The following is a 13,388-nucleotide window of genomic DNA, read 5'->3' as shown; positions in this document are numbered from 1 at the left end:
GAAATTGAAAATACTTCTGTAACAACCACTTTGCAGCAGCTGCTCTGAAAAAAGCAGGAGGAACCAAACTAACTTTCCCACAAGATGTGTGATGAAACTCAACAGTGGATTATTTTAAGTGATATATTGGGAACTGGCCCAATCTGATGACAATTAGTGAAGAACATCATGACAAAATAGATGGAATTGTTGTAGCCAAAGTTCTCAACATTGGGCTAAGGAGAAATGTAGATGACATATCCTGACTATCCTGAAGCCTATTTCCGTAGCCTTAAAAAAAGGTTATATCAAACAAAACAAGAATGCACTTTTTGTAGAAAACAATGATTAAATCGAGGCTTCCTGACCAGTGATTTAAATCATGATTTAAATCAAATCCACCCTGCTGGCAAGAGTATCCTAAGAGCTGTATAGTTTCCTAGGACTTAAGGTTTTGGAAGTGTCCTGGCTGGGACACATCTGGGCACCAAAACACTGATGGTTGCAGCTGCTTTAATGGATACAGGGTCCAGTTGGTTGTTTCTAAAGCAGTCTTTGGATAAAGCAGGCATGTTTATGATTCATGCTAATGAATCAGGCTTATCAGACAGACCTTACTCAAGCCCCTAGGCAGGCTTTAGGTAGCTTCTTCCACCCACCCATGCTTGGAAAGATGTTGGCCTCATCTCTGTAGTATATTCCTGTGAGTTAAAGAGGTGAGGGGACCACATTTCAGCACTGCTTTGCACTGCAGTTTGGGGTCAAATGCTCAGTTATTTCAGCATTTCAATCAATGAGGCAAGGTGAGTGTAAAATTATAATTGCTGTGTGTCGCAGGGCTCTAAGCTGTGCCTGCTCATTTAAGGAAAGAAGCAACTTAGCCAGGGAGCTCTGCAGGCCAGGCAGAGCCTGACAGCTGTGGGTTGCCTGAGCAACAGGCTAATGAGGTAATTAGCTGGCACCTGCAGGCAGTCAGCTGACCTGAAGGAGGCAGGGCCCTGGACACACACAAACCCAAGGATGGGGCTGATGGGTTAATTCTCTGGCAACTACCAAGGGAAGGAGCTCGTGCGTGAAGGAGTTACCCAGAGATATTTGGTTGCTTGATCTGTTGCCTGAAACACTTACAAGGCTCCAGGAGCACATAAGATATCCAAGGCTAGGAGGCACGCTGTACTAGCGGAGAAGTTTGCCATTTTAAAGGGGTAGAGTGAGGCTTCCATTGTTGTTATGTTATGGCCCAGGGGCTTATGTTTGTGTTGTCTGAACCAGTGGTCTGGGATGAGGCTGTAAGGGTGGATATGGAGGCATCATTAGAGCCCAGCAGACTAGGGCCAGAGGGCCCAGTGCCAGAGGGGCGCAGCTACATAGGGACCAGAGAGCCCAGTGACAGGAAGAGATTTATCAGAGCTAGTGCCTCAAAGCCAGGTCTGACACAGTGCGGCTAGGCTAGGAGGCTTAGCTAGACTACGGGGGCAGAGGCTGAGTAGGTCAAGGCCCCAACAGGGTAACAATATCTGTGTAATGCCCGCGAGGCATGGAGTGTAAGGCTCAAGGTGCCCTGTACAGCACAGTACTGGAGTGAGGTCTGGCAAAGGGCCCAAGGACCAGTGAGTTCTTGTGGGGTTCAGCGGACTGGGGCCACGCGAAGGCCCATGGGCAGCCTCCTGATTCATTATTTTACCATCAAGACGTGGCAGAAAAGACAAGAGGGTACCCTCAGGGCAGAGCTGGCGTGGTCACAGAGCTGCCAGAGGCATCACGGCCAACCCTGGGGACCCCAACTTGTGACACACATGGAGGACTTTGGAGAGTTTCAGGGAGTTTTCGCCTCAAATAAGGCCTAATGTGCAAGATTTTGTGGTAAAGGGTAAAGAGAATATATTCAGTTCAAAATCTCTGGCTTGATTCAGCTGTTGTGCAGAACCTAGGAGCTGAGAGAGGCTGTGATTATATGAGACTTGTTAGTTGCTTGCTCATATACATAGCTCAGTTCCCACATGCTTGCCTCATCTCATTTACCTGGTATTTCCTGTGGAACAGGCAGAGTGTACACAGTTTTACATCCCTGAGGCACTAGAAGGACTGTTACATCATTGATATTGTTCAGGTTTTCAAGTTATCCTTTTTATAAGCAACAGATTCTGATGGATTTGATACTCCAGTGTCAGTGACTTATAAAACTTGTGGTTACAGGAGGATGTGCAGAGTTTGCTGAAATCCTTGCAGCTGAGCACCAGGCAACTTCATCATATATGTGGTCATTCCAAGGTAAGCAGATTCTAGTTTGTGATGCTTGCTCTTCTCCCAGAAAGATCCCATTCTCTCCTCCTTTCTCTTGTCCCACACCTCATGCCCCTGGGCCTAGAGGTCTTTAAAGTCCAAGCAGATTCTCCTTGAAGGCATGGTGCTTCTAATGTCTGGCCTTTGAATAGGTGTTCATTTCTAGCAATGGAAATTTCTGAGAAATTTCCACTGCTAGAAATATTTCTGGGGAAAAAAGGTCTCTCTAGAAGAGAGCTACAGGCATTCCTGGGGAACAGGCCTGGAGGGCTTTGCCTTGCTGCTCCATGCCTGGACCAGATGGGGAAAGGAATAGAAGAGCAGAGCAATGCCTCCCACCTCTTCCCCCAACCAGGCAGTCCTCAGTCTGGGGAAGCAGAGGGAGCATTGACCAACTGCTCCACCCTGCTTCTGGGCCAAACTGGGAAGAGAACTTACAGGTGTTCATTCTTGCAAGACAGTTTCTTCCACACTAGAAACATAACACCTTCACGAGACCTTTGTTAACAGAGGAGGTGGATTCATAGCTGAGTGGACAGCCCTAACAGTTTCAGGACCATTTGTTGTTTGAGACTTTTGAGGAAACTAGTAATAACATCAACCATTCTCTGAAGACCTTTTCTTCCCTTTCATAGACCTTTTCTTCCCTTTCAGTAACTAAACTAGCTTCACTCCAGCCAAGTGGAATGTTTTGCCTGGGATCTTCTCTAGGTTTTTAAAAACATGTAGGAATTGCTTAATGCTATTCTGAATTAGTTCCCTGTGTGGATGCTCTCTTTTCCTGAGTTTATCTTAATCTATTTTCAAAGTAGATTAGATAATCATAGGAAAAGGCAGTCTTATTCTACAAGAAGAGTGTACACTCATGAAGTTAGTCAGGAATAGCAATTTCTGTTCTAAATATGCACCCTATCTTATTCTGCATTTACTTTCATAGGCAGACTAGTTGTGAGCTACACTGAGTGGGGGGTCAACAGGCCCACTCAAAAGTGTTTCTTGTTCCTGTTATCTGGAAAACAGGTAGAACCAGCCTCTTGCTAAAGTGATGGGCTCCAGCAGCAACTGCACCCTCCACAGAATTAATTCAGTTACCATATTTACTCAAATACAGAACAAGGTTTTCCCCCTCCTGTTAGCATGGGGGAAAAAGCCCCTCATATACTGAATACAAGGAAATCTCACTAAATACATTGCCTATCATTAAAATGCTGCCAAAAGCGGTGTGTCCTCAGCAACGGAAACCAACTATGAGGTTGATTAAATGCAGCCAGCACTGAGCATGACTATAAAACACATGGCCTATATTGGGCAAACATGCTGATGGGAACCTGTGTGTTTGTGTGGCTTTTTGTACAATTCAATTCTAGCCAACTTTTCTCTTTTGATGTTCCAGAAGAACACACATATTTATTTCCCTCTGTAATTTTGCTATCTGCCACCATGTGGGAATACAATTCCTGTAAACAGAATAATCAGCAGTGCACAGCTTTAACTGCCACCACCTTTTTCTAGCAAAAGGACCATGTCCTTCTGAACCATAACCAAAGTATTGGCTGTATCCTTGCCATGCTGTATTACCTCTATGTTCGGCATTCAGCAGGATCCCCAGCTGATTTCTCTCTTTCTATCTTATTTGAAAGCCCAGCTTCTCCAAGTCCCTTCAATTCCACACTCCCTTTATGGTGCTTTTGATCTCTCTAATGTAGCCCCCATTGCTTCTCCATATTCTAATGTATTCCTTAGCACCCTTTCCATCAAAAGTGTATCTCTAATTACTATACTTATATCATCCATGTACAGTATGCATTTTACCTCACCCTCTCCTGGTATCTTTGCACTGCTTATGACCTTGTCTTTTCTTATTTTTTGTGCTAACAGTTCCATGATGCACACAAATAGTAGCAGCAACAAGGGGCCCCTTTGTTTCACCCTTTTGTGGATTTTGAAGGCCCCGCTTAGGTACCCATTCATCTGGACTTGACTCTCCACTTTCAGGCTGTTATATGGGAGAATGTCCCACTGCTTCTGCCTCTCATGCTGTCTCCTAGTACTTAAAAGCTGCCAAATTCACCCCTATTGTTGGCAAGGGGTCCCCACAGCAGTGTAGCCCTCTAATCACTGGTTTATGCATCTCAGTGGTGACCATAGAATTGTTGCTGACTTACAGCCGTGTGAGGGAATGGAGAATGTGGGTTCCATGCAGTGAAACTCAGGATCAATTTAGGTTTATAAACTCACTCCAGACCTGTGGAAGGGCTGGGGATACTGTCTCTAAGGGAGGATCCTTGCAATGGCCTTGTGCACCTATGTGGGTGACAGTGCAATAAGCTGGCCCTGATCATCCTTTGTATGAAGGGCACTGTCACTGAGACGGGCAATGCATTGTTCTAAGATTGTTTCCTTTCATCCTCCAAGCAATCACCCTTGGGGGTTGGGGTGGGGTGGGAGTTTGGGGGTTGGTATGCTTAAAGGCCAAGCTAAAGAAAAAAGAAATCAGAACTCGTGGTAGAAGTGATATATTTTATTAGACCAACTAGATTTTTGCAAAAACAAAATCTTTAATTGTAAGCTTTTGGGCACAAACGCCCTTCTTCAGGCGTAGATGTTACCACAGCTTTAACTCTCCTATGAAATATGAACTTTCATTTCCTTTTACAATCTTTTCTCCTATGCTTGAAGAAAGGTGCTTGTGCCCAAAAGCTTGCAATTAAAGATTTATTTATTTATTTATTTATTTATTTGCAAAAATCTAGTTGGTCTAATAAAAGATATCACCTCTGCCACAATTCCTTTTGCCTCTAGATGAATATGGCTACAAACTGGATACCTGACACAGGCTTAAGACAGAGGTGCTACAGAGTACTTAATCAACAAAAGACTCTGAGCTAGCAATCAGACAGACTAGTTTCATAGTTGGTAGAGTTGGAAGGGATCTGAGCAGATCATCAAGTCTGACCCCCTGCCATGGCAGGAAAGAGTACTGGGGTCAAACGACCCCTGTGAGGTGTTCATCCAGCCTCCTCTTAAAGACCCCCAGGGTAGGAGCCAGCACCACTTCTCTTGGAAGTTGGTTCCAGATCCTAGCCGCCCTGACAGTGAAGTAGCGCCTCCTGATAGCTAGCTTAAATCTACCCACTGCCAGCTTGTGACCGTTATTTCTTGTCATTCCTGGTAGTGCTTGGGGGAACAGGGACTCCCCCAATGCCTGCTGGTCCCCCCTGACCAGTTTGTAAATGGCCACTAGCTCCCCCCTCAGCCTTCTCTTGTGGAGGCTGAACAGGTTCGGATCCCTTAGCCTCTCCTCATAGGGCCTGCCCTGCTGCCCCCTGATCATGCAGGTGGCCCTCCTCTGGACCCTCTCCATGTTGTCCACATCCCTTCTGAAGTGTGGCGCCCAGAACTGGACACAGTACTCCAACTGCGGCCTGACCAGTGTCGCATAGAGGGGGAGGATCACCTCCTTGGACCTGCTTGAGATGCATCTGGGGATTCATGACAAGGTACGGTTGGCCTTCCTGACAGCTTCCCCACACTTTTGGCCCATGTTCATTTTGGCATCAATAATGACTCCAAGATCCTTTTCTGCCTCTGCACTGATGAGAAGGGAGTTCCCCAGCCTGTAGGTATGCTGCTGGTTCTTCCTCCCCAGGTGCAGCACCTTGCACTTGTCAGTGATGAAACCCATCTTGTTCTCATCCGCCCACCCCTGTAACCTGTCTAGGTCCAATTGCAGCCTATTCCTCCCTTCTAGCGTGCCCACTTCTCCCCACATCTTAGTATCATCTGCGAATTTGAACAGGGTGCTTTTTACATGCTCGTCCAAGTCACTGATGAAGATGTTGAACAGTGCGGGCCCGAGGACCGAGCCCTGCAGTACCCCACTGCCCACATCCCTCCAGGTCGAAAATGACCCGTCCACCACCAGTCTCTGGGTGCGGCCCTCCAGCCAACTAGTGACCCATTTGACTGTGTACCTACTGTTGACACCACAGTCTCCTAGTTTTTTAATGAGAATGGGGTGAGAGACCGTATCGAAGGCCTTCCTAAATTCCAGAAAGACTACGTCCACTGCTACACCTGCGTCTAAGGATTTTGTGACCTGGTCATAGAAGGCCACCAGGTTGGTTTGACAGGACCTGCCTCTAATGAACCCATGTTGGTTGCCCCTAAGCATAATCTTCCCTGCTGGCCCGTTGCGGACATGCGCCAGGATAACTCTCAAAAAGCTTACCCAGGACTAAGGTAAGACTGACTGGCCTGTAGTTTCCTGGGTCCTCCTTCCTCCCTTTTTTGAAAATGGGAACCACATTGGCCCTTTTCCAGTCCTCTGGCACCACGCCGGAGCACCATGAGTGCTCATAAAGCCGTGCCAGGGGTCCCTCAATGACCTTTGCTAATTCCCTCAGCACTCTGGGGTGAAGATGGTCAGAACCTGCTGATTTAAATACATCCAGTCCCTCCAGAAGTTCCCTGACTAGGTCCTCACTGACCCTAGGCCTGGGTGCACCTCCCCTGAGACCTACAGGGGTCCCGGTGGGAGGGAGGTGACCCAGTCCCTGCTCAGAAAAATGGAGGCAAAGAAATTGTTAAATAGGTTAGCTTTGCTGTCTGGTGCGATGACCAGATTTCCTAGCATGTCCTGCAGAGGCCCCATGTTACCCGGTACCTTCGTTTTACCCACTATGTATTTAAAAAAGGAGTTCTTGTTGTCCTTGATCTGGGTAGCTAGTCCAAGTTCCATCTCCACCTTGGCCTTCCTTACCTCATTGAAATCCACCCTCCTGAAATCCAGGGCTGCTGCCTTGCTGCAGGCCTTTGCTACCTTGCACTGGATGGTGAATTCCAGCAGGCAATGATCACTGTCACCCAGGTAGTCAAGCACCTGCAGACCCCTCACCAGGTCATTGCCCATGGCCAGGACCATATCCAACAAGGCGTCTCCCCTGGTGGGGCTGTGCACCTCCTGGGTTAGATGGAGGTCCTGTATCTCGGTTAGGAACCTACGTGAGTGGTCAGACCTGGCTGACTGCTCTTCCCAGCAGATGTTTGGAAAGTTCAGATCACCCATGATGACCACGTCCTTTGACCTAACTACCTCCGTGAGCTGACTTAAGAATTCCTGGTCTAGCTCTTCCCCTTGGTTGGGTGCTTTGTGGGACCCTCACCGTTAAGTCCCTTTCCCCTCGACTTCCTTGTATTCTAACCCAGAGCACTTCAATGTGCCCCTCCTCTGACCCAGTGCCACTTGTTGAGGATGTGTATTTCTCCTTGCCGTAGAGTGCCACACCCCCACCTCTCCTCCCTGTCCTATCCCTCCTGTACAGCCTATAGCCCTTGATATTCACCGCTCAGTCATGCGTTGGATCCCACCACGTTTCGGTGAGCCCCACTATGTCTGGGTTGGTGTTAGCTAGCAGGAGGGTGAGTTCCTCCTGCTTGTTCCCCATACTATGAGCATTAGTATAGAGGCATTTGAGGCCTCCTGAAGATGCATGCATTGGCCCCCTAATCTCAGTAGAACCCGGGCCTCTGTTGCTTACCTGGGTATTTGTTCTGCTCGTCGTTGGTCTAGACTGGGCTGTTCTTGTGGGTGACGCTTGGTTTAGTGGTCCAAGGCTTCCTCCGCCCTCGTCTTCCCCTTCCCCCAGTAGCCTAATTTAAAGCCCGCTGGAGGAGATCAGCTAACCTAGAAGAGAACACGTACTTACCTTTGGGGGAAAGGTGAAGCCCATCCCACCCGAGGATGTCTTTCGTCCTGATGTGTGGGTCGTTGTCTTGGAAGCCGAAGCCCGCCTCGAGACGCCATTCCCAAAGCCGCAAGTTGACCTCTCTGATGCAGGTCTCGTGTCATCTTCCATGTCTGCTCAATGGTAGGACAGAAGAGAATACCACCTGTGCCCCCATCTCCTTCAGCATGCCCCCCAGAGTGTGGAAGTCCATCATCAGGTGATCAGGGCTTCTCCTGGCCGCATCATTAGCGCCCACATGGATTAGGACCGTGGGGTAGTAATCGGTGGGCCGGGTAATGGCCTGGATCATCCCCGTCACATCCTGAATCTTTGCTCTGGGCAGGCAGTAGACCTCGCGTGTCAAGGGGTCCTGGCAACAGATGGGGACCCTCTGTACCTCTCAGGATGGAGTTGCCTATAACAATCACTCGACATTTCTTCCTCTGGGTCTGCTTAGCTCCTTCAGCCTGTTCAGAGTGTGGAGTTACCTCCTCTCTGGAGGTTTTCTCCTCTCTTTCCTTCTCCTGCAGTGTCACCAGGGCCTCATACCTGTTCTCCAGCCGCAGTGGAGGAACTGGCACTGCTCTGCTGTTAGTAACCCTGGTTCTGGAGGGGACCATCTGCCACTCTGCTGTGGAGGGCACCTCCCGGGTTGCTTCTTTTTTGGATGCATGGCCCTGCAGGGAGAGAAAATACCCATCAATTTCATCCTCTGCCTCCCTGATTCCCCTCAGCCTGCTAACCTCCTTCTGGAGCTCTCTCACTTGCACCTCCAGAGCCCTAAGACGGGCACCTGCAGGACAGGTGTGGGGGCCCCCATTCCCCATTCCCGGCCCCTCTGGGCATCCCCTGCAGGCCAAGGGGGAGGGGGACACCAGCCCCCCCATGGGCTCTGTCTGGGTGGAGGCCACAGACGAACCCCTGGTAGGTGGCGCCCACTGGGCAGGGGCCCTAGCAGCACTCTGCATTGACACCATTATATATTGCTATTTATTTATATTTCTGTGTGGTGCCTTCATCCTACCCTTGTTAGAGTCTCCTGCCTGGCCCTTCCTGTTTGCCCTCCTGTGCGCTCTTACAGAGCAAGCCTCTTTGCACACTCTGTTCGTGCATGCGGCTCGGGAGTGCGGCTCCCTGCCGGCTCAGCAAAGAGGGACCTGGGAGGCTACCCCACCGGCTCTGGCTCTGCTGCGCCGGTTCCCTCTGCCCCCACCTACCTTAGGGGGATTAGCTGATGCTGACCCTGCTGTTGCTTCCGATCAGGTGAGGGGGCACACATGCGTGCGGGGACCCAGGTGTGCCCGGCTCCCTGCTCAGCTCCTGGCCCCAAGACTAGTGCCGTCTTTTTTCTCAGAGGCCTGGTGCCTGTGACATGTACTGAAAGGGTCTGTTCTCTGCCTTAAATCATTGCAAGGTCTGCGATGAAAATATAGATCCTCTAAATGAAGAGGGTTCTGGAATAAATGCTTCCTTGATTCAGAATATCTTCCAATGGCCTTTGAGCACACTGCGCTATCATATAGCTACCTGGTTGCACTGCCTGGAAAAAATGCTTCATATATGTGTGTGTGCATGCACTTGCATATGTGTGTGCGCATATATATATATATATATATAACATATATGTATGTGTATATATATGTGTGTGTGTCTTTATATAATTACAGCTAAATTAAAGCTAAGCTATTAAAGCTTTTTAAATCATATATATTTAAGCTTTTAATATTTATTTAAGGTTCTTTGGCTGAATCTGATATCTTTTATTAGACCAACTTAAATAGTTGGGAAAAAATTTTTTAGCAAGCTTTTGGGTTTAAAAACCCATTCATCAGGCTGAGGAAATCTCTGTAGTTGGTGTGTGCTCTTCCTGGATGGAATGAATAGTAAAGAAGCCAAAGGCTGGACTGGTATGCATGCAAGGCAGGCAGTCAGCGAAGATGTAAATTGAGGAGTCAGTGGGTGAGAGACCGGTGGGGGGGGGATGAATGTAGCATCTAAATAGTGAAGAGGGACCTGGGGAGTCAGATGTCAGGCAGGTTATAATGTGTCATTAATCCAATGTCTATATTTAGTCCATGATTTGTTGTAGCCAGGAGGTTGATGAAGTGAAGTTCATAGGCTCATCTCCGAGAAGTGTTTTGTAAATTCCCTTTGAGGATTAGAACAGAGATTGGAGAGAGAGTGGTTTTCTTGTGAGAAATGTGCCCCCACAGGTAGTTGGGTATTCTTGTCTTTAAGAGATTTCCAGTGTGCGTTCATTCTGGTGCACAGTTGTTGTTTGGTCTCTCCTACGTATTTTCCATCAGAACGTTTGCCACATTGGATGAGAGATATATTACATTTCTGGAGGTGCAGCTGTAAGATGCAGGGATGCTGATGGCTCTGTTGTGGGGTGTAGTAATTGTGGAGGTGGTGGAGATGTGTTGGCAGGTTTTTCATTTCTTGTCATGGCACGGTCTGGATCCATTTGGTGGGTTCTGGACCTGAGGAAGTTTGCTTCTGGTGATGAGGGTAGTGAGGTTTGATGCTTGTTTGAAGGCCAGGATGGGTGGTTCTAAGAAGATCTCTTTAAGAATAGGGCCTCTTTCTCATATGGATTGCAATTGTTTGAGCATTTTCCATATGGGTTCGAGGGAGGGGTGATATGTCATAACCAGCGGTGTGAGATTCGTGGGGTTTTTCTTCTGTACTGCAGCAATTCTTCACATGGTATCTGGGTGGCTTTTTCAAACGTGCGATCTATCTCTCTGGAGGAATGTCCTTGTTGGGTGAATGCTTTTTTGAGTTTTGAGGTGAGGTGGTGATCCCGGGTGTTCTCCTCAGTGCAAATTCAGTAGTATCTGAGGGCTTGGCTGTATATCACAGCTTTTTTGGTGTGTTTAGAATGATTGCTGGTTCTGTACAGATATGTATATTGGTCTGTGGGTTTCTTGTATAACATGGTCTGTATTTTACTATTCTGGATACTCGTCATAGTGTCTGCAATCTCTGATTGAGTTCCATCAGACATTCAACAATTATCATCCCTCCATCTGACTATCTCTTAAATACTCCAGCACCAACATCTCCTTTTCTAGACATGATGATCAGTATCCAGAATGGTAGAATACAGACCACATTGTTCCCATCAATCTTTCTAGGTCTTCTACCTCTAGCAAATCTGTGTACATTCAAACTATAATCTCTCTTTCTTCTGACTTTTTCCCTGCTGTGAACTTTATCGCTCTTAATTCCTCCCTTCCACATTTCTCTGCATATTTCTTCCAAAAGTTTCCATACCCTTCTCCATCCCAGTAAGTCAATTACCAAGTCTTTCAGTTTGAGAAAGCAATCAGGCTGGTGAGATGTTCCACCTGCATCTCCAATATCTCAAACAGTACATTTCCCAAGAAATCATGTCTGTTCATTGTTGATCCCATCTGTCTCCTGTCACTGGTAAAAGTTGCCTTTATCCGCAGCCTCCACTCTTCTCTAGCTTCTCTTGGTGCCTCTTCCACATTTTCTTTCCATGCCACTCCCAATGGATTGGCCTGCCATCATGATTCTACTGTTCTCTGCTTCTCACCCAACATACCTTCTGTTGCTGCTGCTCATGCTCCTGCTCTGTCTCCTGCTCTCCTCTGCTCCTATCTTCCTTCTGGCATCATCACACTCATCATTTCTGCCTTGGCCATAGCTTCTGCCGTCCCCTTCCATTCACTCTCCATCTATCTCCAGATCTTCATTTCTGCTCTTTAACTCTTTTTCCACCTCATGCTTAATTGCCACCACTACCATTGTTTTGAGCTTGATGTTTCCCTCCTCCACTTCTTACACTGCTCTGTTAATCCCTCTTTCTGGCCTTTAGGCATTGATCAGGCTTTCAATGCTGATGGGAACCTACTTTTTTATTATTAATCAAAATCTTCTCCTCCACATTAAAAACAAATCAGTTTACATCACTTTGCATAAAACATTTTCCCAAACTAACACAGAATCTCCTAATTTACATCCTTTGACATCTACTATTTCATCTCTCTGCATGCTTCTTATCCTCTGGCATCATTTTGCCTCTTATTTACATACAGCCTCAGCGAGATGCATCCCTCCTTCCCAGATTTATACATTTTAACTGAACAACATTGCCCTTTATTTCACATCATATTAACATTTCTATACCAGCTCTCATATAACCACCCAACAGGTTCCCTTACCACCCACGTCTCTTCAAATAGCATTACCTGTCATGCTTTCATCAGTGTCCTCCCAACCCATTCTGTTATTCCCCCTCCCCCCGCCGAGAATTTTCCTGGAACAGCATTCCCTAGTCTTTTAATCTCCACTTGTTTGTTGCATGTGTTGCTCCCAGCTTCTCTTCATCACCTTCAATATACATTCGCAGTTCATGTGTGGCTAGCTGCTTGGGCTGTGCAAAGTTTCAGCTGCCATTTCATTTTGGAGGTGTTTTGGCCCATTTCGGTGCCCAAAACACCGAATCCAAAATGAAACAGAAGGCTCCAAAACATCTCCAAAACTAAACGAAACCATCCAAATGTTTTGGATGTTTCTTTCTCTCCTTTTTAAGATAAGGACTATGACTCCTCCCACAAACTTCTAATACATGTAAAATGGGTTCTATCTTTTCCCATCTTTTCATTGTCTGAACACTTCGTACATTTAAGGATGTTATTGTAATCTCCATTGTGATCTTTCTTAGAGGTCATTCATACTGCGGCTCTGTTATTGTAGTGTGTCCTCTTCCTTCCAGTAATTCTATCAACTTCAGTCTGGTTTTCATCTTTCTATTCAAAGCTGGATATTCTTTCTCTGCTGTCTTCTCTCTCTCATTCTTGTCTTTTGTCTCCCTGCATTTTCTCTCTCTCTCTCTCTGCCTCTCCTGCCTTCTTATCTCCTTTCTCTCAGTCATCTCATCTTCCTCTGTTTGCTCTATCTCTTTCCACCTCTTTGGTTTTAATAGCTTCTTCCCTTTTCCTTTCAGTTTTCCACCATTTTCATTCTTGTCTTCATCCTCTTTAAGGTCTTTCTCCTTCTCATTTGCTTATTCCGCCCCTCTTACCTTCACTGGCATAGGCAGTTAGGCGCCTTCTATATAGGTGCCCTTCCTTGTTACACACTGTACATTTTGTTTTCTCTTGGCAATCGCTGGTCCTGTGGTCTTTCCCATCACACCGTTGGCAGCAAGTTAATGTGCAATATGCTGCTATGTGCCCCTCTTCCCCACACTGGCTGAATATTCCGGGTTGTCCATAATACGTTACATATCCTTTGTGGGACCCTAGCTGGATGACTGATAGCAGGTGCCTCACTCCTCCTCCTCTGTTAAATTCATCACTCTTGAGGGTTGCCCTCACCTTCCAGGCCCCTGTCCAAATGCTGTACTTTAAGAATCTCTCCACT

General features: G+C 47.0%; 1 protein-coding gene across 3 annotated transcripts in view; it reads left to right on the top strand.

Moving 5' to 3' along the window:
* The window catches only part of FANCD2 (FA complementation group D2), a 208,938-nt gene that overhangs the window by 180,979 nt on the left and 14,571 nt on the right, over positions 1-13,388 (top strand). For all 3 annotated transcript variants that reach the window (XM_059716123.1, XM_059716124.1, XM_059716125.1), the window contains one exon: positions 2,176-2,250. In XM_059716123.1, coding sequence (XP_059572106.1) covers positions 2,176-2,250 — 75 coding nt within the window. The remainder of the gene's footprint in view (positions 1-2,175; positions 2,251-13,388) is intronic.

The sequence above is a fragment of the Alligator mississippiensis genome, chromosome 12 (genome assembly GCF_030867095.1).
Source record: "Alligator mississippiensis isolate rAllMis1 chromosome 12, rAllMis1, whole genome shotgun sequence".
NCBI lineage: Eukaryota > Metazoa > Chordata > Crocodylia > Alligatoridae > Alligator > Alligator mississippiensis.
The sequence above is the reverse complement of the archived record's forward strand: the minus strand, read 5'-3'. Positions and strand labels throughout refer to the sequence as shown.